Below are 27,979 nucleotides of genomic sequence, written 5' to 3'. Positions count from 1 at the left end.
AAAATAAACTTGTCCTGAAAAAATATGAAGCTCGTCTAAACAAAATAGAGTTACCTCTTGAAAAAGGAAAAATGTACAAATGATTCTAAAATAACACTTTTATTTCAATTGTATAAATGGCAATACAGCTTTTATAAGACAAGTTTATAAACGTCATAAAAACAAGTTGAGGACATACTTTGAAATCTCAAAAGTTATATCTTATAATCGTGAAGGTAAATCTGAATGTATTCTAACATTTAAAATATTATAATTAGTTTCATTTTTGCTCGCTAAAAATAAATTAGCACAAAATTATTGTTAAATAACTAAAGTTTGTACACCAATTGATTTTGAATCACAAAATTTGATGTATTTTCTTCGTGTTATTCATTTAGAGTTCATTCTTTGAATTGAATCTTGACTTCTTGGAAATTCATGTTCTGAGTAGAGAATTCAGCAATTGTGCGTGCCCTGATGATTCGATCAAATGGATAACCCATAGACTTCTTGTCAGGGTATTTCTGATCCTTAGCTCCACAGTAGCTGACAGCATCAGCGCAGATTGCTTGAGCATTCAGGGTACCAACCTTAATTAAAAATTTAAGAATTGTAATAGATGTTCACATCTGTATTAGATGTTATTATAATACTGGTAATGCGTATTAATTTTTAAGAAATTGCACAAATTGAAACTTTTCATGTTTTTTTGGAAACAAGAAAAACTTAAAAATGCAATGCGTGTTATGGGTCTACCATTAATAATCACTTTTCTTTCATTTTTAAAGAGTGTATTAAAAGAAGATTTCAATTGTTAATTGAATTTGACAGTCAAGTATAAACTAAATTAAATTCATAAGAAAAATATTACTGGTATTAAGGGTAAATATTTCTTGGACGTGTAAAATTTTCATAAAATTTTATGACAAACCGTTTTTTTTTAGTTTTTTTTATTCTGACTGAACTTGCTTCCCCAAATTAAATAGGTGATTGGTACCACCTTATTAGTAGCCTACTATGCTTGGGGTGGTGACAAAAAGGGGCGAAAGGGGTGACTCAGGAAGAACATATAACAAATCAATAATTCGATGTCAACAGATTTTAAAATGCTCGCTTATTTTAAACTTGATTATATTTGAATCGATTACATTTCTGAAACGTCACAGCAAAATATTTATCATAATTTGAATGCTAGTGTCCCACTATAGCTACACTATTGTTATATTGGCTACAATTTGGGTTATTTAGATTATAATTCGAAGTCGATGCTAGTGCATGCCCACACAGCAATGCCACAATTTAGATTAAATGGCAGATTGCGGTAACAATCACCTTGCTTCCGCAGCACACTCCTCAACCACCCAATCATGCATAAATTTTCCCCGCTATAAAGCTGCCAAGGAAAAGTCATTAGATTCGATTTCGAATGGCTAGAAATACAATCGAAGTAAGTTCAGTCCGATAGGACACTCAGCCTTTAGCGTGGCCCAAATTGTGATGATAAATACTTAACCCACCACACCGACTAGATGCTTATTAAACTTATTATATTGTTGGTCACTAAAAACAGAGTTACTTTTCTCGTTTTTGTCCCAGAACCGAGTGCATTTGGTTCTTGGTAAAATATTATCTGCTATTATAATTCATGTATCCTATTAATAGTTCTGACTATATGTATAAAAATTATTCGTATAATAATAAATATGGATTGTCAATAAATGCCACCGCACTTTTTTTAATATTTTTAACCCCTCTTCCCATTTGTAACTAAATGTCATACTTCACCATATCCTATGACGCATGCCACATTGTATAACAAAAACACTTGACACGATTTTATGAAACTACTTAATTTAAGCCTAATTAGCTCCGATGTTTTTTAATAGAAATTAAACCATCGAAATAAAACGGTATGTGGTGAAGTTTTAATGAAGACACTTAACTCCTTAAAGGTGGGTATGTACTTAATCTAATAGGGATAAACCGACCGGTTGAACAGAGGCTTCAACTCCCAGTGTGGACACCAGAATATTTTTACCATCCCTTCAATGCATGATGAGTTTTCTTATCCTAACCACCACCTTGAGTGACCCTGGATTACCGTAACATGCAACTCTCTCAGGCACTCATCTACGGCAACGCCGCCGCAGTTCTGCTTATCACAAAAAAATCTAGTATTTTCCATCTCTCACAATAGATGGCACCACTAGACCACAATAGGTCCTTTCATCCATTTAAAATGAACGTAAGAGGAAAAACGTACTCTTCCAGTCTATTCATTTTATGTATTTTTATATTATTATGTATTCTAAGCGTGAATCGCCATATTCCTTGTCCTCGCCTCTTCCCTTGTTACAGTCACAATTATGTGAGCCCATCTCCAAGCTTGACAAAAAAATTATTTTAACGGTCTCTAAATATTTACATTTTTGAAACGAAATTCATGACATTAATTTTAATATATGGATCCAGTACAATTAATAATTATTTTATGCAACAATCCATGTCTTATATTAAGGTGCGTCAATTGTCAGTGTAGATTGAATATGAATCTGTTATAATACTTACATGATCTTGCTCATAATCTGTAAGCATAACAAAAAGATAGAAGTCCATGCCCTTGTGAGTTCCCCTTGGAACAAGAAGATGCTGGGGCCAACCGCAACTGCAGAACTCGGTGTTATTCTCGCTGATTCCCTCTCCAGATTGAAGTTGAGAGAATTTTGGTGTTGGTGCAACGGTGACAGCAGAATCAATGGATTTGCGAGTAATTGTATTCTTGCCAGCAGCCACTGCAAATAAAAATCAGCTTCGTGACTTATTTTACACAAAAAAGGAGCGTCTGCGAAATTCGCTTCCCTTGTATATTATAAACAAGGTGATTCTCTAGTCATGTGAAAAACTTGCACGGCTCCTGAGAGTTCTAAAACAAGCACTATTTGTATATTTATAACCGTAGTTGAACAGCCGACCCAATCTTTTGAGTTTGCAACTACTAATTTTCACCTCCGTAGCCTTGTGAGTTTGAGCTCAATCCGGAAGACGAGGGAACTCTTGGATCAAGTATTGGGAGAAATTTGCCTAAGTGGAGGACTTTTTGATGAAACTAACAAGCATTTGCGTTACATGGAGAGGAAAACCATGAAAACCACCCGAAGCTAGCCTAACGGCAAGGGGACTCTAAATCATGATCCATTTTCCACTGAGGTTATTTTACGTCAGCATTGTGGTCGGTGCAAGCTGGATGCGGAATTGGTATCGACCAGTCGATTCTGGGATTCGAACGCGGTTCCCCTCATTGGAAGGCGAACGCTCTATCCCTTGAGCCATCACAGCTCACACTTTTTGTATAGGAATAAAAGGTCTAAAGCGACGTGTTAAGACACGAGCGCAAGAGATGATACGGAATGAAAAATGTGTTTAGTTACAAAATCAACGTCAAAGTGCTTATTTGCAGTCACAGAGCATTCATAATAAATGTTCCAAATTGTGACAAGTCTTTCAGAGCCTAAGCTCGTATTACTATTATTGGTCGCAATTTTGAACGTTTATACTTACTATATTACTGCAAATAAGAACTTCGCGTTGATTTTGTAAACAAACACATTTTACATTTCATGTCATTTCTTGTATTCCTGTCTTCACACATTACTTTAGACCCTACACTAAAAATACGTGTTTAGTACGCTCAACCACCCCTCCTAGTTTGTGCTATAATCGTAAAATTAATACTTATACTTCTAGAATAAATTAATTCAAAGTTAAAATAAATTTTTAGTCTATAGCGACAAAGAAATAAATTTCTTCAGACCTAAAAACTGCATCTTCATTGTAGCTGGAATTAAATTAAAATAATAAAATATCTTTGATATCTAAATGTAGCTACATTCCATAATTAAAATATGCCAAATCTTGTATTAGTGGCCATAATTAGCCTTGTTTTCCTACGCATTAAATGTAACAATACAGATGTTCCGTAATTACCACCTTTAACATGTAGATTCCTTGTTAAAATTGAAGTCTGCTTGGAAATCATTGTAATAAGTAATCTGAGATAGCAAGAAGGTAACGACTGATTTATAACACTCATTATTTTTGTGCTATTTTTAATGAGGCTCATAGTTTTTTTTTATTAAGTAAATGTTAAATCCTGATTTCAAGCGCATTGTTTGAAGCGCACAATTTTGGTTCATCATAACACGCTTTTATTTTCTCCGTGACATTTTGCACCACTGGATGAAATTGGGTAGAAATTTATCAACAATGTACTTTCACAGCACTGAATACACACTTTGAACGCTCTTTTCCCACATTTGAGTAAAACTGAGTTTTTTTATGCTGGTAACCTATCGACTAAAAGTGTGGAGTAAACTGGGACTCACGCTATAGTTTTAAAAAAAATATTTTAAAAAAACTCTAAATGCAACGTAAACCACATCAATTATATACAAATGGATTAAGTTTAAAATAAATCAGTTACAAAATAAAATAGCTTTAATTCTTATTTAGATAACTTTCACGTAATTAATTTCATTGGCAATATGACTTTGAGTTCAAAAATAAATGCATAGGTTCCTATTGATTTTTCGATCAATAAATTCGCTTAAACATATCTTTTTATAGAAGAAAAACTAATGTATGCATCCTTAATTTATTTTCAATCATAAATCTTTTAATAAATACAATTGTAATTGTAGAATTAGCCAACTTTTGAAAACAAAAAGGGATTTTCAATCAGAATTTCGTAATTGTTATTCGATTAATTTCACGATATTTAATATGCATATGCTATCAATTATTATCAAATTATTTCAAAATTTAGAACTGAAAAATCATTTTTATTTTCTACTTTTTTAAGTTAACTTCTCGTGATTGTATTGAGCTAACACATGATTGTCATAATGGTCGTAATTAATTTTTCTTAAAAGAATGCAAATTATAGGATAATGAAAGAAAAAATATTTATGAAGAGAAAAGGCAATTACACTTATGCGCAATTCGCAAAATATTATAAATACTATTGTTCAGTTCTGATCTATTTTTCAATAGATCAGTATAGTTCTTTGCTTTGATGGCTGGGAGAAGACATATGACTAAACGGTAAGAAAGCTTCGATAGCTGAGAGCAGACATACAACTGAAGGGTAAAAAAAGATTTAATGGCTGAGAGCAGACATACAACTGAATGGTAAAAAGAATCTTTGAGGGCTGAAAGCTTTGATGGATGAGAGCAGACATGCGACTAAACGGTAAGAAAGCTTCGATAGCTGAGAGCAGACATACAACTGAAGGGTAAAAAAAGGTTTAATGGCTGAGAGCAGACATGCAACTGAATGGTAAAAAGAATCCTTGAGGGCTGAAAGCTTTGATGGATGAGAGCAGACATGCGACTAAACGAGAAAAAAGCTTTGATAGCTGAGAGCAGACATGCGACTAAACGGTGAAAAAGCTTCGATGGCTGAGAGAAAACATGTGACTAAACGAGAAAATAGCTTTGATGGCTGAGAGCAGACATGCGACTAAACGAGAAAAAAGCTTTGGTGGGTGAGAGTAGACATGCGACTAAATGAGAAAAAAGCTTTGATAGCTGAGAGCAGACATGCGACTAAACGGTAAAAATGGTTTGATGGCTGAGAGCAGCCACATGAATGAACGATAAAAAAGCTTTGATGGCAGTTCACAGACATACAACTGAACAGCAAAAAAGCTTTGACGGCTGAGAGCAGACATACGACTGAATGGGGAAAAAAATGTTAATGGCTAGAAGTAGATATACGACCGTTAAGCAAAGCTAGATTAAACCTTAAACGTACAATTTTTTATTTAAAAAATTATATTAAAACACACTTACATTCAGCATGGAATTTGTCAAGTTCGATGTAAAACCTCCTTGACTCGTTGATGGAGAGTTTGTTTCCCAACTCATCGTGTACAGGTCCCAAAAAGATTCGGACAGTAGCGTGCTTAGCTGCTCCACTGGAATTCTCAACACTGATGTTGTAGCTGAATGGTTCGTGGTCAAGATGCTCATACCTAACCTGCATAATAACATTATCAGTATTTTTGCTCATTGATTCAATTTGTTTTGAATAGTTTGCTGTATTTTTGAAACATCTTAAGTAACTGGCTGGAACCACAAGATGAGCTCATGAAGAAGAAGTGAGATTAGCTCGCATCTCGTGATTACCAGACAGTATTATATATTTGTTATTACCATGTTTTAATTCGAAAAATTCACAATTTCATTAATCAATAATTAATGTTTTTAGAATTTTTTGCATCTTGAATTCCTGACTAATAATTTTAGAAAAAATGAATGTATGTACAATAGGGTCACAAATTAATACTTAAGCAAAGAGAAGACTAAAAAAAGTTATAAAAATTAAAATGACCGAAACCAACTTGGCGGCTTATGAAACTTGAACATGTTTCTTATAATCTGTTTTCACTTCTTTGCAGTTTCCTCAGCAATCACACAGATTTTGCTGATTTTTAATGTCGACAACCTCATTACTGTCCAATAGCGCTTTTATTTTTTATTTGAAAAAATAATCAATAGGGGATCCAATTATTTTTACTTTTTGACAATCTTTAACTGTATATTAAGGGCAGTTGTTTCGTAACTTGTACTTTTACCTTAATAATGTAGGATGAATGTTTTTGAGGTTAAATATGTATGGAACTAATATTTTATTTTATTTGACCCCAAAAACAAATAAGATATTCGAACTCAGTATTCCATAACTAGTAAAAAATGAAAAATAGATTTTGTTTGAAATCAAAATTTCATGTTTCGCTTGGTGCTGTATCCTTGTAGACAAAGCACGTCGCATATAGTGATATACGAAGAAATAAATTGCTATACTTTACTTCTGTTTATAGCTTTTTATCTTTGAAAATTTTGAACTTTAAATTACTTATACTTTATATTGTGATTTATGTCATAAAACAGCCAAGCTCTGTAAACTTATCTTGCTTGGTCTTGAAGTGATGGGGGTAACTTGGGTCACAAAATTTTGATAATCTCTTTGAAAGGAAACTAAAAGCACACGGAGAAAACAATTCTGGCAAAATTACAGTACTGTATAGTAATGGCATTTCTGGTAAAAGAAACTATAATTCTGGTTAATAAAACCAAAATATATGGCATTAAAACCATAACGTTTTCCGTTCATAAGATAACGGTTCGCGAGAAATTTCGGTTTTCAAAATTATATTTCTTATTACCCCACATTTAGTAAGAAATGCAAAACTGAATTGTAAATTTAACCAAATAAAGGGCTTTTATGCAATTCTCGAAGGTATCGTGATAAAATTACCCAGTTTTACCACATTTACACAATTTTATCATATATTATTATTATTATTTTATTTCCAATGAGCTGCACAATCGGTCTTGCCGATGAGCAGACCTAGTGCGTTCTCCAGAGGTGATATCCACTCTTTCAGGACCATCACAATGGGTGAGATACCGCTGGTCATGTTAATTTGGACGTCCAGTTTCTGACGCACTAGATGGCAGCACCGAGACTCTATTTGGATGCTAAAGTGAACTAGGAATTTAATTTTGCCGGAAATGCCAAGAGCCAATAAGGCACTCCAGGGATCTTTTACGTGCCGCATAATCATACGACATGGCCGCTGAGAATTTTCTGCATCCCGAAAATCCGGTGTCTGGGCCGGGGATCGAACCCGCAGACTTGCGCTCAGAAGGCCGACAACAAACCAACTGCGCCACCCAGCCACTTATCACATATTATAAAACCATACTTTGTTGCTAATTTTACTAAAATCATTACCAAAGCGTTTTGGTAAAAATTACGAGGCTTTTGGTGGTCCCACAGTGCCAGAAACACCGCACATTTTACCAAATTCTGGTAGTTTCGACGATACTACTTTTTCTTAGAGTACGTATATCAGTATTTTTCTAACCAATTTTTACTTTTTATTTTACATGTTTCTAACTATTAAGAGAGTGTTGTTATAAAATATGAATTTTTTTTATTAAGTATATGAAAAGGACAACGCATAAAACCCGCAATCCGATAATAAAGCAATGTGTTTACCTTTACAGCTCCTTTAAGTGAGATACCGTGAGAAAGTTCCAACTGATCTTCTTTCATGAAAGTGTTAACCACATTGGGCAGTTTGGCATTAACTGTGACATTGACAACAGTAACTCCAGCGAAGTCCAACTAAAGCATTAAAGACATCAATGAGAAACACAATCATATTATTTTCAGAAAAGTCCATTTTATTTTATTTTTTAACTAATATGACCATTTACTGAAAATGTACTATACTCCGTAGCCAGGGCTAAAGAGAATAGAGGGGCTGGTTCACTCCTTTGAAGTATCTCTCGCCGCGCCGATCCACTGACGTCTCTCTAGTGACGTCACTTTGGCGCAAAGCTCGCACTTTTACTTCAAGAACGGAGCGTTTGGCCTTACTAGCTCTAACTAATATTGGATCATTTCTTTTTGCGAGATATTCTAAGACATTTGTTATTTTCTATAATGACTTTCCTCAGTTTTTGCAGTGAATTTACAAGAATTTAAAACTATTATCGAAATGCCAGTTTGCGCGATTGCAACTTGAAAAAATTTTGATAGAAAAACAAAAGGAAAAAGTATAATTTTTCGCGTTTTCCCTAAAGTAAATGAACAGCTATGTAAAGAATGGATTCCGAAATGACACAGTTAATATAAAACAGCAATAAGTTTATTCTGTCGTAAAGAACTTTTATAAAAATTCATTATCTAAGTAGAAACCGCCTCGTTACTTCATAAAGAAAGGCAGGTGAAAAGAATTAAAAAATAGATAAAGTCAAAGAAAATTAAAATGTAAGTAAAAAGTATAAATAAAATATATAGTATATAGTTGAAATTCTCCTAATTTCATAACATATTTTTTAATGTAGTTATTCTAAATATTTATGATTTTTTTTAAAAATTATATTCTCTTCAATTTAAATATCTATAAATTATATCATCATAAATTTAAATGTCTATAAACAATTGTAAAATTTCTGATGTCATTATGAACCTAAATTATTATTTTGTTTCAGTAATTAGCGTTTAAGGTTGATGTTTCCTAATGATTAAGTATGAACAAATTGCTATTAACGATGTATTTTAAAATCAGGGATTCTAAATTTAACTTATCTTTATAAAAGAATATGTAGATAAAAAAAGTGTCGATATATGCCTTCATTTTTCTTAATAGTTAAAGTTAAAACTGAACTTTTTAAAATAAAGTATTTATCGTGTCATTTTCACCAACTAGCAAAACATTTTTATAAGTTTAAAATGGTATTTTTGTATTAACCAAGAAAGTTTTTTTTGAACTATGTTTATGAACGGAAATAATGTGTTAATTACGTAAAGTTTGAAGGCTAATAACCAGAAAAAGTCTAACTTATTTTTACAAAGAGAAAGATGCAAAGTTATCATATCTTTGCGTGCGATCTTCCGAGATCTGTGGACACAGTGACGTCATGAGGAGGGAAATCATAGCTTCAGCTCTAAGAGCGGAGTGAACTAGCCCTTGTATTCTCTTTAGCCCTGCTCCGTAGCAGGTTAAGAAAAAACCATTATCTCTATGGAGAGGGCCTGTTTGCATCTAAGTGCACGCTAAATGGATGCCAAGCTTCAAGCAAGAACGTATATCAATCTCACCAACTCTTGAAACGACGTTGCTCAGCCTCCTTTTTGCTTGCTTTTTTATTAATAATAGTTATTAACAACAGTAATCAATTAACAAGCAATAAAAATTAATAAAAATGATAACTAAAAATCATAGCAAATATACGTTTTTAAAGAAATTGATGAAAGAATAATACATTTTGTTGCCTGCAGACGATTTTCTTCTACAGCGAAACAAAAATAAAAATTATTAATCTCGCATTTAATTTGTTAAGGACAAGTCAACATAAGACTCACCATTTTTAGTGGTCCAATTAAATCCAATGCTCTTACAACGTCATATTGTTGTTTCTTTTCCAAGAACGAATGTTCTCCTTATAAATCGAAATATGTCTCCAAGTATAGAATTTCAGTAAGGCTATGAAACTATGACCTTTTTTTTTATTAATTCTATGATACATATCGTAAAAGGTAGCTTGAATTAAATTTCTGCTTGGCGTGTTTAACCCTTAAAAGTTTTTATATTGCTTCGAAAGCATACTTATACAATTTGATAACGAAATAAAACGGAATTATATGCAGTCGCGGATGATTGCTTAAATCCTATGCCGCAATGGTCTTTTCTTAACTTAGAACAGAATATAACAATAAGTTCTGAAAGTTACATAGAAAAGAAAAAGGTAGCGTTTAATATTAAACAATTTCGCAAATTTAAAATTTCTAGTCCTATTAAAACTGTTTCAATTTTCATAAACTTCGCTTAATATTTTCTATAAAATAAATACAGTTCCCTTTGCTTTTTTTCTTTAGTTTTTGGTTGATTGAATAATCTACTTGATTCTTATTATGTCGATTTTTGCTCAATATGCTGCCATTTTGTAAAAGATTTCGTAAAAGAAATTCTTGAATACACTAGAAATCCTGAATACAATCTTGCATTTTAAAGCAAGTCAAATAAAAATTGAAAGCATATGCAAACCATTTTAAAACCAAAGAGCGGATTTTCATTTCTATACTGACGCACGCGCATAGTTTTTCTAATTTTTTTTAACCATTTTAATTTCCGCTCAAAACATGCGGAATAAATAAAAATTAGTAAACATGCTTTTATGTACTTATATAATGAAAAATTAACTCTGTGTACTTCTATTAACTTACAACGAATTTATTTTCCTTAAAATAAAAACGCATTTTAAAATAAGAGACGCGTAATTTTTTTTTTTTAAATTTTATAAAAAGTGCTATTTAATCTCAAAGATATTTTGAAGAGGACATTAGAAAAAAATATTAAATATTTTTATCTAACATCTTGATTTCTAACTTAGTCAAATTTTAAATAACAAGCAGAATAAACTAAAAAACAATAATATTTTGTTAATATTTCGATTTCTTTTTCTTAGATTCAATGTCTTTTCGTATTTCTTAAACACTTAAACTTTCAATTGCTGAAACATTTAATTTTACTAGTTCATGGATATTAAACATATTAAAATTTCTGAATAAAAATTGGCGAAAAAATAATAAATTTGAATTAACGCAATAAAAATCATTAAATGGAACACTGTTACACAAAGGAGTCAAAATACAGAATATAATGCAGTACAGCATAACATATTATGATAAACAACATATTATGTAGTTAGAGAATTATCTTGAGAACGTTTTCTATTCTAAAGTATGTAAAAAAACTGAATTTATTCATACTTTTTATATAAAGCTGAAAACCAATTCGAAAAGTGCATGTTAGAATAATGAACGATAATACATATTTCTCTGTCGTAATTTTATTCAAATCTATTAAAAAAAAATTTAAAATTTAATTCGATTTAAAAAAATGCGGAATTTTGAAATCGTTTGCTAAAATTTTATGTTACTTTTTTCCTTAGAAATAATCAGTTAGTTCTTTGACTTGGAGTTTTTGGAGCTTGCTTCAACCGTTTAAAAACAGATAAAAGCAATTTAACCGGTTTTAATATTAAAACAAGAGTGGATATATTCCATTTTCTAAAAACCAACGATTTTGTGTTGAATTAAACTGTTTTGAAAGCAAACGTTTCATTTTAAAGCAAAATAGTATTTTCAGACGCTGCACCAACAGTATTTCTTATTGCAATCTTTTCATTAAAATAAAAATTCACTTGAAATATAGATTTGGAAAATGAAAATTTGATTGGTGAATTTTTTAGCAGAACGGTCAAACCAGATTTAGTACGAATGTTCCCGAAACTTCTAAAAATTGTGAATTATATTTTACACTTCTTTAAAACTTTCACTAAGTTTGTTTTTCTAATGTAATTATTTAAAATATTTATTTTGTTCACGCATGCCTGTTTAGGCAGAGGGGTAGCGATTGCTCTTGTTTTTCAGTGGCGCCATCTATGGCGAAAAATTAAATATTTATTTAAAATATTTATAAAGAAATATAATTTAAAAAAATGATGTCATCACAGGAAAACTGTGATCTTGAAGGATTTTGGAACGATATCCAAATGCTCCGTGTTGCTTAACTAACCCATTATTCATTTATTTATTTTATTCAAAAAATATTAAAAGAATTTTTCAGCTATATTTTTTTTAAAAAACTAACTTGAAGACTAGTTTTTTAAAAGTTAATTTCAATTAATTATAAAAGGCTAATTGATTCCCTCATCATTCTAAGCCTAGTTTTGTATGTAACTAATGGCATTACCTTAGTTATTTTTTAAGAATATATATATATATATATATATATATATATATATATATATATATATATATATATATATATATATATATATATATATATATATATATATATATAGATATATATATATATATATATATATATATATATATATATATATATATATATATATATATATATATAGATATATATATATATATATATATATATATATATAGATATATATATATATATATATATATATATATATATATATATATATATATATATATATATATATATATATATATATATATATATATATATATAGATAGATAGATAGATATATATATATATATATATATATATATATATATATATATATATATATATATATATATATATAGGGGAGAGTTGGATAAAACGGGATAGTCGGACAAAACGGGATACGTCGCCTAGGGACTAGACTATTGCAGCTATCTAGTGGACAACGACAGAAACGTGTTATTCGACCGTGATTATATCATTCTCGGTGCGTACCGTCACGAGATCACTATTTGATAGAAAGTTGTAGGTCTCAGAACTTTTTTATTCTATTTTCTTGCCATTTTCTACATTTACGAGCGTTGTTTTCTACATTGTACTGCCTACATATATGGGAATAAAATTCCGGTGAGTATTAAATTTTATAAACCATTTATTTACCAATATTTTATGTGCAGTCTATCTAATTTTCTTTTCACATTTAGGCAGCAGTTATGTTTATTTCAAAAAGTGTCGGAGTCGGACAAAACGGGACACTTATGAGTTGGATAAAACGGGATAGAGTTTTTTATGTCCCGTTTTATCCACCTATTTATGTGTAGGATTATTACCTTTTAAAATAGCCATATATTAATGTAGGCTTAGGCTTTTTGAACAACTTATTTATATTAGCTATATATATTTTTGAAAAATTTAGTCTCTTTACATAGTAATGCAAAATTTGTTTATTAGCGTTCATTATTAAGCATTTTATTTTCGACTATAGGATTTCACATTTTCTTTAGAACTAATTTTAATGTATTTCTCTGATGAAGACTTAAGCTTTTTTATATATAAACTTCTCAATTTTCTGGATTGCTCAACTCTATCTACATTCAATTCTAAAAAGAATTCTTCTCATTGTTTACTGAAGAATTTAAATACTTGATTATTAAAGAGTCTTTCAGGAATGTTGCGACAACAATGGAGTGAATTAGAAATAAAAGTGAATTAGAAATGGAAGAAAAGGAAAGGAGGATTAAATTACAAAAAAGAACCAAGAGAATTGAAGAAAAAGCTGCTAAGAAATCTCTCTTAAGAGCACAAGGCACATCTCGACAACGAAAATTGCGGAAATAAGCCTTTATGTTTGAAAACTCATAGTCTTTAAAAACAAATGTAGCATCATATTTTTTTGTGTACTTACTTATAAAACAACAATCTATATAAAAGTGTTTGAACAGTAAAATCCCATGAATATAGTTTATAGAAATATTGCTTTGCAGTTCTCTCTCAGTTAATTATGCTTTTCACTTAGTTTTATGCAAAAAATTAAACATTGTAAATCCTATCCCGTTTCATCCAACCCAGGCATGCTAAAACGGGATATGTAAGAGTTTGCAAATTAATTTTTTTTTCTATTTCACAGTCAGTAAAATTAGTTTAAAATATGTTTTTTGTGTGCTTCCATAAATGTTATAGCTCCAAAAAATAATAATGTATGGTTTTCCTTAACAGATATTCCGTAGTAAATAAAAACAATAATGGTATCCCGTTTTGTCCAACTCTCCCCTACGTTTTTCTGTTTTATATTATAGCTGCTTAAAGAATGCGTACTTACATCTTTAAGCTGCTTTTTTTTAGTTTTTTTTTTTTTTGTGATTTGAGAATATCTCATATCTCTTAACTTATATATTTAAGCTGCTTAAAGAATGCATACTTGCATCTTTAAGCTGTTTTTCTAGTACTTTAAAAACATCTCTTAACTTATATATTTAAGTTGCTTAAAGAATGCATACTTACATCTTTATACTGATTTTTTTATTGCTTTAAAAATATTTCGTAACTTATATATATAAATTGCTTAAAGTATGCATACTTACATCTTTCTTATCATAAATTGGCAAAGTTGCTTTGTACTCTTGGAAGATGTTGTCGATAAATCTATGATACCTGTAAAAGATAGGATCCCGAAGGGAAGTTGATGTATCACTCATCACACCTGGATTTTCCTAGCGTAAACAGAAAACAAATAATGATTTTCAAAAATATTCAGAATATGCATAATATAATTTTCAAAAGACTAAAATTAAAAGAAGAATTACAAGAGTTTTCAACGTAATTAATAATAATAACATTTTAAATACCAAAGATTGCCATACAACAACAACATTAACAACAACTTAAATTGTTTTTAAAAAATTTGACAATGTAATAAAAACATAGATATCAACATAGATTAAGTCAATTCAGTTTTTCGCACTAAATCAATTTTTCATTTGTCTTTGTATAGCATTAGTGTTCGGCCAATATAGCCATACTAGGGCAATTTCTTATGGTAGATTTATTTTACAAAAAAAAATTTCCTGTTTTTTTTCACGCAATTTTCTTATTTGTTTACTACCTCGCAATGGAAAAATCAACGTAAGCGACATAAATTCAATATAGAGCTTTTTATATATATGGCATTTTTGTATGATAAGTTAACTATTTGCAAAAAAAAAAATTTAAAACTGAATTTATCTTTTTTTTTTTTTAATTTTTATTTAATCGTTCTAAGGAAAATGGCTGTCAAGTCACTTTTCTCGAAATCTATAGTGAAGCTCCTGCATTGTTTTTTTTCTTTCAATTGCACGGCATTTTACATATCTATCGTAAATGTTGTCGATAAATCTGTTGTAGTTGTTGTCGTTGACACCCCCGAAGTCCAGCAAGGTTAGAATAGGTCCATGAAGCCAAACACCTTCAAGAAGTCCAAGATCAGTAATGGACTACCAAGATAATTATTACCTTAATAAAACCTTAGTAAAAATAACCTTAATAACTGAGCACTCCAAAATATGAGTTGGGGAAACCTGTTCAGAGGTCGATAAATCTATACTATGTAACTTTATAAAATCTATCTAGTAATTTTTGTAGCCTGCAACGAGATTTTTATATCCCCGTCCTTGAACCATTAAGGTCTCAAGGTTTACTGATTTGAGTTTGCATGTTATTTCCTGATTTGAGTTCAATATTATAAATAATATAATCAAATAACCATAAAGTTATTTATTACATAATTTTAACTCATCTAAGCATCTACGACCGTCACTTCCTTAAATACGAGCCGCATAATGAGTCCTGGATTTCAGATATTGTGAACATTACTAAAATAACATTGTTAAGTGAGGAGATTTTATAAATCATATCGGTATCTTGCCATTACAATTAGGTTCGCAAATACTACCTATAATGACGAGTTTTAAATTGTGAATGTAGCAAACATTTTTAAACTAACATGGTTAAATGAGAAGATTTTATAAGTTATGTCTGTACCTTATATCTACAATTAGGTTCGTAAATAATGTCCATAATAACGAGTTCTAAATTCAGAAGATTGCGAACATTATTAAAATAAAATTGTTAAATAAGAAGATTTCATAAATCATGTCTGTATCTTGCATTTACAATTAGGTTCGTAAATAATACTTATAAAGACGAGTTCTAAATTGTGAAGGTTGTGAATATTATTATAAATAACGAAAATGGGAAGTTGATTAATCATTGATTAATCATTTGTTATTTATGACCCTGATAACTGCATCAATTATCAGGGTTATAAATGACAGCTTAACTCTGAAATTCTGAGTAATGAAGACATCGAGTGTCATTAAAATATTCATAAATGATGTTTTATTAATGATTTTAGTACCTTATACAAAATAAGTCAGAAATGAATACCCCTATTTCATTGGTGCATAACGAAATGTATAATAAATGTAGTCTTCAAAAATGCGCATACATGCAGAGCAATTTTTCCATCCAATAAATCAGCAACATTCCTGCAAAAACAAAACGGACAGAAAAAAACGCCACCTTAACAACACGCTAAAACCATGATGGAATGATCTCGCACCTACCGCAAACAATACACACTTCACTTGGCCACCATGACTCTTAAATCTCACCCCAAACGATTTTTTTCTGGTGCGGATTTGTAAAAGATTGCTTGTTTTTGCCTCAAAATCCTACGACTTGACTAATCCCCACATCACAGCTTCTTAAGCTCCGCATATATCGAACATTTATGAGGAGTACAATCAAAACTTGCTTATATAGTTTCAGCACATGTATAAATTTTTAATAAATATTTTTTGACTTACCCTGTACTTACCGCCATGTTTAAAAAATGCAAGGCACGAAGAGAATTATCAGTTTTGAACATAATTAACTTAAGTAGAAAGTAAATTTATACTCATGTTAGTGTCACCCAAGGCATGAAGGTCACACCTTTATGCTCAGCTAATGTCTGCAGGTGAAGGAGCAAAGACAGATTTCTATCGCTGGTGCTTCACTCAAAAAAAACTGTATCTGCAGTTTGTCTAAAGTAAGAGCTCCCCTATCCATTCGTCTGAACCCGTGGTGGTGACTATGGTAATGAGGTATAACTATTTCAAGTAAGAGTGCTGGGTCACTGTTTAGAACAAGTTTTGGCCCGGGGATGTGAGAGGAAGGTAATATTTTTCTCCGATCTATTGTGTTAGCCCTAGAGTGAGGAGAACTACCCTGTCTGAAATGTGCTGTCCTTGTTTCCATAGCAGAAGACTGCCTCAGACTTTGTGGAGGGGGGAGTTTTTACCGCAGATAAACTATACACTCTTATTTTTACCACCAACAACTACATGGTGGTTGAACCAGGATTCTCTCTTTACTTTTTTGGAAGACACATCTACCTAAACTTGCCCATCGCCTCTCACTAGCGGTTACCAGAAATGTCTAAATTTTTCTGGTGGAGTGAAAACCTTTTCCCATTGCCCAGATTCATTAGGTCACTCCCAAACATATCTTGGACTGTCTTGAACTCAACAGAGAAGATATCTCGTCTTACGTCAACGGTTTATTCGACCTGGTCTGACTGCAGCAGATCAGGTAGGATGTGAAAAGAAGAAGAAAGTAAATTTTATTAAATGACTTTAGTACCTTATATCTGCCGTCTGGGTCATGGATACGAGCCATCATGACGTGTCCAGAATTGTGGAGGTTTCCATAATATTCTCGGTTTTTGGATTCGTAACTGGATTCTAGCATGGATCCCAGCATATCGATTCCGTGTTCTGGAGTGAGCACAACTTCGTTTCCGTGATCATCAATCACCACTCCCAAGTGGATGGCACCGAGAAGTCGTTCTCTCCATCTGTTCATGTCGAGAACGTCTACGAGATCGTTCAAATCGTGAAGACGGATGCCAGATGGACGGTTGGCATAGTGATGTCCACTGACCAGAGATGTCAGATGGGGGGAGTAGCCTTCGAGTTCTTCATTGAAGTTATGGAAAGGAATCATGCGCTGAAGACCAGTGGATAGACGATCACAATCGTATCTGTAATAAATTTGCCGAATTTTTATAATGTGGTTCAAAAAAATGAAAGGTTAAATTTAAAATTTATAATAGCTTGGAAACCAATCAAACCAACAACAAAGAAAGGCTATTATTGTACTATACCCTGCAAAATAATTTAAACAAAGTGAAAAAAAATCGTTCGTTTAAAAAAAACACTTCTATTCCAGTGGTAAGAAAAACTACATCATTTTTGTAGTAAGCTACATTTAAAACTACTGTATTACAAATGTAGCTAGCTACAACTAGTTTTTTTAAATTTAGTGACTACAATCTAGTGTGGAATTGCAGTAACTACTACTCCTGAAGAATTAAATTACACCTTATGTTCAAAAGGATGGGGGAATATACTTGAGGGTGCCCCTTGGCGAAATTGGCGACTTATGTTGGCGCTATTCCTGTTTGCGCGGAACACCGTGGTAACAGGAATGTCGGCCAAGGCATAGTGATATTTCAATAAAACATCGGCCAAACTTGCAATGAACCCAATATAAGCAAAATTAATAAACCCAATTAAAAGGATTTTGAATCGAAGCAAAAATTAATGGAGTAGGCGCAGAAAGAAAAGGAAAAAAGCAACTCCTTCATGAAGTTTGAATATTCTCAGATTTAGGTACACATAATTATCTAATAACAGTTAAATACTGTCTAAATTTATCATGAATAGAATCTTAGTACCTCCATCGCCACAGAAATACGAATTGAAAATGGCGTCTGTAGTACCGGACTAGCGGTGACATATTTTTCTTAAATTTCTTTTAATGACTGCCCACATACCTTCGATATTATTGACCAGATTTAAAAGTAAACTTACCAGCCTTTATCCAACGTAGAACTAACGGACCTCTGAAATTACATATGCCGTTGAACATTTAAAAATAACACTAAAATCTAAACCAATCAGAATCGCGATTGGGTTTCAACATCGCCCAGTTTGGCGATCAATAGCGATCACAATTTGGCGAGAATCAAGGGGCACCCTCAAATATAGTCTACCCCAAAAGGGTTTTAAATAAAAAAAATTGGCTGATATTAAGCATGAAGAATTATTTAGAAATATTTATTCATGTTTACATGAGACAGTTTGTTATTTTGAAACCTTTTTTTTTAAAATTTGTTCAAACTTTTCATCCCCTTCTTGACAGCGAAATATTTAATTTAAAAGATGTTAGAAAATTATCAAATGCTTGCAATTTCGTTAAGTGTTTAATGCTCTTTTTTTCCCCCTAAGAAATTAAGTACATCAAAACTATGTTCTCTTCTTTTGAAATAGCATCATTGTCTTACGAATTCACATTCGCATGTGAAAGTGTGACCAGAATGATAAATCATCTATTATTCATAATGGCTAGCTTAAATATTAGTTATTTGTGACTCTAAATGCGCAGTTCTTGTTAACTCACAGTTACAGAGGCATTTAAAATTGCGTCTTTTGACAGACCCGATAAGATTCGTACGCATTAAATTCGAAACAATAGTTGTGTTACAGCCCTGTTCATATACTAAACTAAAGTAAAAACTAGTTGCCAGGAATCGCTACGAACTACTATTTTTTTGTATCGCACTATTCACTACACTACTTTTTAAAAAACTAGCATACTACACTAAAAACTACAAAAAATGTAGCGACTACTGTAGTTTCACTATTTTAGTTCACTACTACCGATCACTCTTCTATTCTTATTATACCCTTATGCTCTATTCCTATTGTACCTTAAATATAAAATGACCATAAATGATTAGACGCACTTACCTGGCACACATTTGTTGATGCATGTAGTAGAAAAGTTCTCCTTTCCTGTCCTTTACTTTACCCATGACTTCAGGGCGCCAAGTGGCGGGGTAAATAATGTGCCAATGCCAATGGTGAGCATTTGCGCCAATGTCTTCTCGGAAGTAGGCAAGTTTGTATTCAGGATCCAAAATGTTTCCAGTTTGGATAGTATCAACAAGAACTGGAGCCTTAAAAATTATTGAAAGAGAAGTTTTTTAGATCATAACTGAGAGGTGTTCTCTAAACATCACCTTTACAGTATATTTTCAATATTTTTTATTGAAAATGATTCATAGTAACAGCATATTGAAAGTCATTAACAAATGTTTAATAAAGAAATCTGGAATGTATGATAATAGTTATGAACAAGAAAGCTGAAGTTAAGTATAACACAATTAATTATTATCTTAAATAATTAATTGTATTATTAATTAGTAAACTTACACACGAGAAATGCTACAGAAGAACACTAAGACTTCCTCTTATGAATATATCTTTTCTGGACTGACAGATAATGATTAATTTGATTTTAAATGTTTTTGTTCTACCAGGTTATTTTTACCCATCAAAGTATTGATTTTTTTGTCTTTGTAGTTTATTTATGTGGTTATGACTTGCAGTTTATCCCTGTAAAACAGGCTGTGACGTCTATGTGTGGCAGAAGTCGAATTATTTCTTGGTCAAAGATGGCTCCACGTCATATCTTTTTACTATAGTTTATTTACAGTTCATTTTCTATTTCGAAAAAAATTCGACATAGCAAGGTTTTGAGGAGACACCCTTCGGCGTAGGAATTCATGTTAACATTAGGTGGATATGTAATGACAAGGTATATATATATATATATATATATATGTGTGTGTGTGTGTGTGTGTGTGGTTATTGTACCATATTTAATCAAAACAGTCAAATAATCGTAAATAAAACGGTAATCAAACTGTTAAGTTTGAGAAAAACTGCTTTCACTTAATACGGTTAAACAATCAGAATTTTATCGCACAAACTAGAACCACCTATTAAAGCTACTTAGCTTTTGCAACTGCATACATATCATAGCCGAGCGGGCTCATCTGTCAATCTCATGAAAACTAGAGTTCGAGTCCTAGTGTTGACACCACAATATTTCCTCCATTCCCTTCAACACATGAAGAATCTCCAGTGCCCACTACCTTATGAAATGTCGAGCTCCTATGTTTAGTTAAATAACTATTTTTTTTTTTTACCCTTTTCAAAAATGCTAGTTGTAAGAGGTTAAAAAACCAAGAAGGAAAAAAAACTTTCCGTACTGTAAACTTTACGGTTAATCGGATGAGCAGACAGCTGCCAGTTATTTTACCATAATTTAAGAATGAAAATTTTAACAGTGTACTATAAGATCACTGTAATTAAATATAAATTATGGTATAAACATTTTATGGTAAAAATGGTTTTTACGGAAGATGTACCCAAAGTACCGGCACTTTTTACTGTAAATTGATCCAGAATTTTTTACACCGAAAATACAAAAGAAAATAAATCACTAATATTTCAAATTAAAAACCTCTTCAAGCAATTTTTTTAAAATTTTATTTTAAAAACGTTGCCCTGATTTATCCGTGCTTTATAACTACAACCCCATTTTATGAAATGAACTTACGTCATCTTTTCTCTGAAGATCTGCTTTGATGGCCTGATTGATTGTTTCTGATGGAATGAATCGATCTGGGAAGATCTCTTGAATGGGAGGAACAGTGACTCCTCGGCAGTCATCTCTATGCAAAAGAGCTACAGAAGTGGAATACACGAACATCCCTTCATTAACAATGTCTCTAGCCTGTTCAGCCAGGCGCATGAAATCTTCAAAGTCCTTGGCAGCTGAATAAACAATATTAATTAATATGCATGTACATTACTTATTTTATAATTATATTAATTAATATATTAATTAATAAATGTACACCGAAGAGCCATTACATTATGACCACCCTCCATCTATAATAATGACCTCGCCCAGGTTTTCATGGTTTCTCACCTAGGAGCAATGTTTTCATGGGGCACATTAGGACCCATAATCCTCATAGAACAATCCCTGACATCTGTAAGCTACTTGAACATAGTTGCAGACCAGGTTCACCCATTCATGACACCAGCTTTTCCTGCGGGGAATGGTGTTTACCAATAGGATAATGCACCATGTCATAAGGGTCGAATCATCATGGATTGGTTTGAGGAACATTCCAGTGACTTTCAAGTCATGTCTTGTCCCCCAAATTCCCCTGACTTTAATCCAATAGAGCATTTGTGGTCCTACTTGGAAAACCAAATTCGTGTTGCTACTCTATCCCCTCGTAATGTGAAGGAATTGCAGGACCAGTTGGTGAGCACTTGGTACCAGATATCTCAGACTACCTATCAGCACCTTGTGGAATCAATGCCATGGCGGGTGCTAGCAGTTTTGAGGGCTAAAGGTGGTCCTACATGTTATTAGCAGGGTGGTCATAATGTAATGGATCTTTGTATATTAATTAATAAAAATATATTTATTTTAAACACGAAAGAAATTTAAGAATTACATTGTATGTCTTCTTCTTTATTTTTACATCCATATAAAAAGAAATCAAGATTAATTTTAATTCAACATTTAAAAATAAGCTAATGGAAATGCATAAGATTTTGTACTTTTTTAGCAAGTTATTTTCGATTATTATGTGTTTTAAATGTTCCCTATTTAGGACTATAAGGCACATTATCGCAAATCGTGATTCTTATTAATAATATTTACGTTAAAAGTATCAATTCAATCAAAAATTTGATTCTAAATCAGGACTCATCAAATACCAGTATTTAACAATTAACTAATCAGGTTAGAATAATGCATGTGTAAAGTATTTACATCGGATTAGAATTGACAGTGTATAGTTAGAGTAAAACTAAAAGTAAATTTTTAATCATTATTCTTGCAAGAACTTTAGAAATGCTTAAGGCTACTGTATTTTCCCCTGCACCAACCACACTGTGACAAATTTCTGATCAAATTACGGTAAAAAGTACCTGAACAGGTTGATGGTACTTTTTACAGAAAAATTCCTTTTTACGAGAACATGTTACGGAACAAAAAATGGGATATGCCGTAATTTTTACAGTAATAATTACTATCAAATCATTAAATCACACTAATTAAATAAATCGCAAAAATTGCGGTATAATTTCTTACGGTAAAAATGGAGTTTAAGAAAAAATGGAATCTACGGGAGATGCTCCCAAAGTGCCGGTGCTTTATACCGTTATTTGATCCGGAATTTCGTACACACACAGCGCAATTACGCAATTAAAATTAGTTAAAAATACTTAAAGTTTTTTTTTTTTTTTTTTTGAAGGCAGGGATAATAAGTATTTCCGAATTTTCTAGATTATTGTCAATTATTATTAATATGTGACTCTATTATAAAACATAACCAAATTGATTTCGTTAAAAGTTTTTTTTTCTTAATGAAGCAAAGTTTTTACGGAAACTCAAAATTTTTTTCAAGGAGTCAAGGTTTTCTTTTAATATTTTCGTTACATATATTTTCTTTCATTTGATAATGTAACTTTAACGCTTTTATTGAAGTTATCACATCAACCGTATTTCAAACAAATAAAGGGTAAAAAAATTTCCTCTTTCAATGTATCTAGTTTTATAGCAAAAAAGGAGAAAGGGAACGGAAAAGGGAATACAGATATACTACACGATTATAATTTTTGAAGTATATTGAATCCTAGCATAGAACCTCTTGATTTGACTTAATTTTTTGTAGATTTAATGTGATTCGGAGTTAAACCCTGGCAGATTTCAAGTTAATAGTCCTCCAACTTTATCACACGATATTACAGTTCCACTAGAACAGAAACATGACTTACCTTAAAATCTTATTAAATACATTCAAACTGTCTTTAGATTTCTTAAGAAGGAGAATTTCAAATAGCAACTGAGATTCAAAAGCTTTTCAGGGGAAAAAATGGCTTTTGTTGGGGAAACGAAATGTACAAACAGACACAAAATTCAACATCGGTTTAAATGCTATCAGATTGTTTTAAGTAGTTTTAAAAAACAAAAATGATTCGAAATAGTATCTTAACTTTACAGTTCATTTAAGTTCCCCCTAACTTAATTGCTGTTTATTTGGATTTCTTGAGCAAAATGAATTTTTCATTTAATATTTTAGAAGTGTAAGCGCAGATTTTTAGCATCAATAAAATGCAAACTACATTATTTAATTTTAAAAGTACGAAAAATGATGTGCTTTCTAAAATAACTCTTTTTATTTTCTCCCCCCCCCCCCAAAAAAAAAATTTTTTTTTTCTTGTTGGTCTTTTATAATTAAAATTTATTTCGATTCATCTTTTCCTCCTGCTCAAAGGAGCATTGTTTTTTTGTTTTTTTTGGATGTTTATGATGAAAATTTGTTTCGATTCATCTTTTTCTCCTACTTAAGGAAACATCATTGTTTTTTGTTGGTTGTTTACAATTAAAATTTATTTCGATTCATCTTTTTCTCTTTCTCAAATAAAAATCATACTTTTTTTATATTTGGATGCTTATGAGGAAAATTTGCTTCAATTCATCACTTTTCTCTCCTCAAAAAATAAATTTTTTCATATTTGTTGAATGTTTTTAATGAACATTTGTTTCGTTTGTCTTTAATTGTTTTTTTATTACATATATTTCCATATTTATAAAAATAAATTTCAACTAATTCCATTTTCTATTTATGATGATTATAAAAAAGTTATGCAGAAAAAAAGAAAGAAAAACAAAATATAAGCATCATGAAATAACTTGAAATTGATTGAAAATGTATGTGTTACCGTTAAAGTATGAAATCCGTTATTTCATAGAATACCTAGTTATTCCATGAAATAACTGATCGTGTCAGTTAAAGTGTAAAACTCTCTTGTATTTCATGGTTTAACTAATAGTTATTTCATAGAATAACGATCTGCAGCCCGTTAAAGTGTAAAATAATCTACATCATATATCTCTCATGACAAATACATTTACTTTCCACCCCTACTGCATTATCTATTTTAGCTATCATCACAAAAATAACCCAAGAAGGATTTTTCTAATTGGGCTCAAGAAACGGCCGCATAAAACAATTATATTCCCGATCCCAGTTCAGTGTCTGCGAACAAAAATTTATTAAAATCGAAGAAGTACCGGATGTAGAAATATCTCTCCGGTCTGTTGCTACAGCTCAAAGTTTAGGGTCTGGTCAGGGATTTAAAAAATGTTCGTGTAAAACCCAGTGTGTCAGCAAAAAATGTTTTTGTTTTAGAAATAATGTTCTTTGTAATTCCAAGTGTCATTTTAGTAATCCTTGTTGTAACAAATGATTTTATGGTACGTTTCCATAAATACCATTTATACGCTGCATAAATTAGATAAATTGCTTCTTTTTCATTTTAATTGTCTATCATTAGTTTATTTATAGAATACCTAGTTTTTTCATTTTAGATAAACTGTTTATTTTACACTTTAACTGTCACTCATTAGTTAATTTATGGAATACCTAGTTAATTCATAGAATAACTAGTTAAAGTGTCAAATAAATTATATATTACTCACTTTAACGGACACGATCAGTTATTTCATGGAATAACTAGGTATTCTATGAAATAACTGCATTATATACTTTAACGGTAACATATACATCTATACTGTATTTCCTTTTGGTATTAAAGATAGCATTTTTTAAAATTATACTTGTAAATTTATATGTTAGTACAGCTTTATAATTATAGTATTTGAAGTTAAATAATTGACTTTATACTATTTAATGAAGCTTTCTGGTAACAATAAAATTCGTGATACTTTTATACTATCTTTTTATAGTACTTAATTTATGCTTTACAAAATTAAATAATTTTCAGACACATTTATTAATAGTTGAGTAAATAACTCGACATTGTGAAAAAGCTTTTTATTTAATTATCTATTGAGAAATTATGCTTTTGCTTATAAAAAATTATAAATAATATAATTCATTTTTCACTAATTTAACTTTAAATTTTTTTTAAAAAATTTTAAAAATCATCGTTTTTTTTGAAATTTTAGAAAATAATCTCATTTAGTAAATGAATACTGTTTTACAAATCCTAGTTCCGAAATTTTAAAATTGTTTCGCTCTTCTGTACTAAAATAACACAAAACATATCTAGATAATACTTCAATTTAATTTATGACATTTTACCGAAGATTTTGTTTATTTCAAGCATATACCATATAATAAACAAAACAATATTCTGACTAAAAAATTCCATTAAAAATTTTCCTTCGGGTTTCACTTTACTTACTGTTTTAGATTTTACTTATATAACAGGAATGCAAAAAAATTTAAATGTATGTATAAAACATATTTTTCCCTTTTAATTTAGATAATTGTAGTAAATTTAAATAAATTCTAGTACTAATTATGTGAAATATATTGAGTAATTTTACACACTTAAATATATCTAATAATAAATATAATAAAAATTATATATCCAAAAATATTCAAAGTATATATTTAGTGATTATTTAAAAGTTGTAGGACATATCATTGAATTATAATAAAATATTAGATCAATAAGTTTTTTTGAAACTTGATGGTTTTACAATCATTTTCAATTTTAGTAAAATTAGCATAATTAATATAGAAATATATCAAACTTTGAAATATATAGTAAAATATCAAACATCTATATGCAATGTATATGTTTCTTGATTGAATGCAAAGTTGTTATACTTGCAATCTGTACCAGATGGAAACTTTATATTAAAACCTATTTAAACGTTGTTTCATGAACAAATACTCATGGTTAACACAAAATTTATAACATTTTTAACTTATTTCTTCACAAGTAACTTATGCACCAAAACAAAAATACCTTTTAAATTGATATTCTGCATTTTTTTAAATTGTTGCAAATTTTGCATTAAAATCGTAGATTTTATCTAAATAATTAGAAGGCTGAAATTTATTTTTTTATTTATTGCAAGATTATTTTTAACTTTGTTATTTATATTACATTTTAGCAAGTTTTGTAACAAAATATATCTAACATATTCAGTAATAAGTATAGAAGTATGTTCTCAGTATGACTATTATCTATATGAATATTATTATTATTTATGAATTAATTATTTATGAATTATATATAATTAATTCATATTATTTATGAATTATAATATAATATAGCATCATTATGACTTAATAATTCAGTCATAATTCAATATTTCTTCGTATTTCAATAATAATTTAAAATATTGTGTATAGTAATAATAATAATAATTAGCCAAAATAATAATTTAATATATCCGGTATATGTGCTATTGTGATTAATAGTAGAATATAAAAGAATTATATTTTTTAGTCTATTCAGGAAAATTAAATTTAAAAAAAATCTTAGTTGATTTAGATATCAAGCATTTGAAAACTGAAAATCATATTTTTAATTATAAAACTAACTTTTTTTATTGATTCGACATTGCAGTGAATATGTATTTTTAAAATTAAAAAAGAAATCCATTGAACTTATAATGCAGTATTTCGAAAAGCTCTTCACAACTTTATATTTTTTCTCATCCCAATAATAATTTAAAATATTGTATATAGTAATAATAATAATAATAATTATCCAAAATAATAATTTAATATATCCAGCATGCATGCTGTTGCGATTAATAATAGAATATAAAGGAATTATATTTTTAGTCTACTCCAGAAAATTAAATTCATAAAAATTATTAGTTGATATAGATATCAAAAATTTTAAAAGTGAAAATCATATTTTTAATAATGAAAATAACTTTTTATTCATTCGGCATTATTTTTTTTAAAACTTAAAAGCAAAATATGTATTGAACTTACCATGGAGGGTTTCAAAAAGCTCTTGAGATTCAATAAGATGCTCAGTGTGGAAGCAGGAGAAAAGAGTACCACGTGGCAATCTTCCCAACTTTCTCAACCTTGGATCTCTCTCTTCAGGAGGCAAAACTGACCTGGTCAGAGAGGTCAAATGCTCAAACAGAGGCAAAATACGACGTTGCTTGTCGGCTGGCATGGTGCTTGAAAACTGATTGTGGTAAAAAGAACCGAACATGTATGGTTCTCTGGGCTACTGGCGAGTTCTCTGTTCAGTGCAAGGCTTTTATACGGGGTTTGTCTTATCCAAGAACTGCTGTGTCAAGATTAAAAGAAACAAAAAAAGAAACAAAATCGATCGTAAAATAGAAAGAAAAAGGTGGCTGCATCCTGCTGTCCAAAAATCAAGCGAAATATGTTCTAAGAAGTCTGC

The 27,979-nt window shown here is 30.5% G+C and overlaps 1 protein-coding gene across 1 annotated transcript; it reads right to left on the bottom strand.

Moving 5' to 3' along the window:
• Positions 1-83: 83 nt before the first annotated feature.
• LOC107451656 (hemocyanin F chain) lies at positions 84-27,979 on the bottom strand. The gene is made up of 9 exons (XM_087153951.1): positions 27,553-27,979; positions 21,318-21,535; positions 19,661-19,869; positions 17,490-17,889; positions 14,411-14,539; positions 8,045-8,173; positions 5,830-6,016; positions 2,548-2,771; positions 84-569 (listed from the first exon to the last, which is right to left on the bottom strand). Exons 1-9 carry the CDS (start codon positions 27,782-27,784, stop codon positions 381-383), a joined length of 1,917 nt encoding a protein of 638 aa, XP_087010077.1. The 5' UTR covers positions 27,785-27,979; the 3' UTR covers positions 84-380.

Source organism: Parasteatoda tepidariorum, chromosome 10 (assembly GCF_982258835.1).
Source record: "Parasteatoda tepidariorum strain Cologne lab strain chromosome 10, Ptep-v5.0, whole genome shotgun sequence".
NCBI lineage: Eukaryota > Metazoa > Arthropoda > Arachnida > Araneae > Theridiidae > Parasteatoda > Parasteatoda tepidariorum.
Note: the sequence above shows the minus strand (reverse complement) of the source record. Positions and strands in the feature narration are given on the sequence as shown.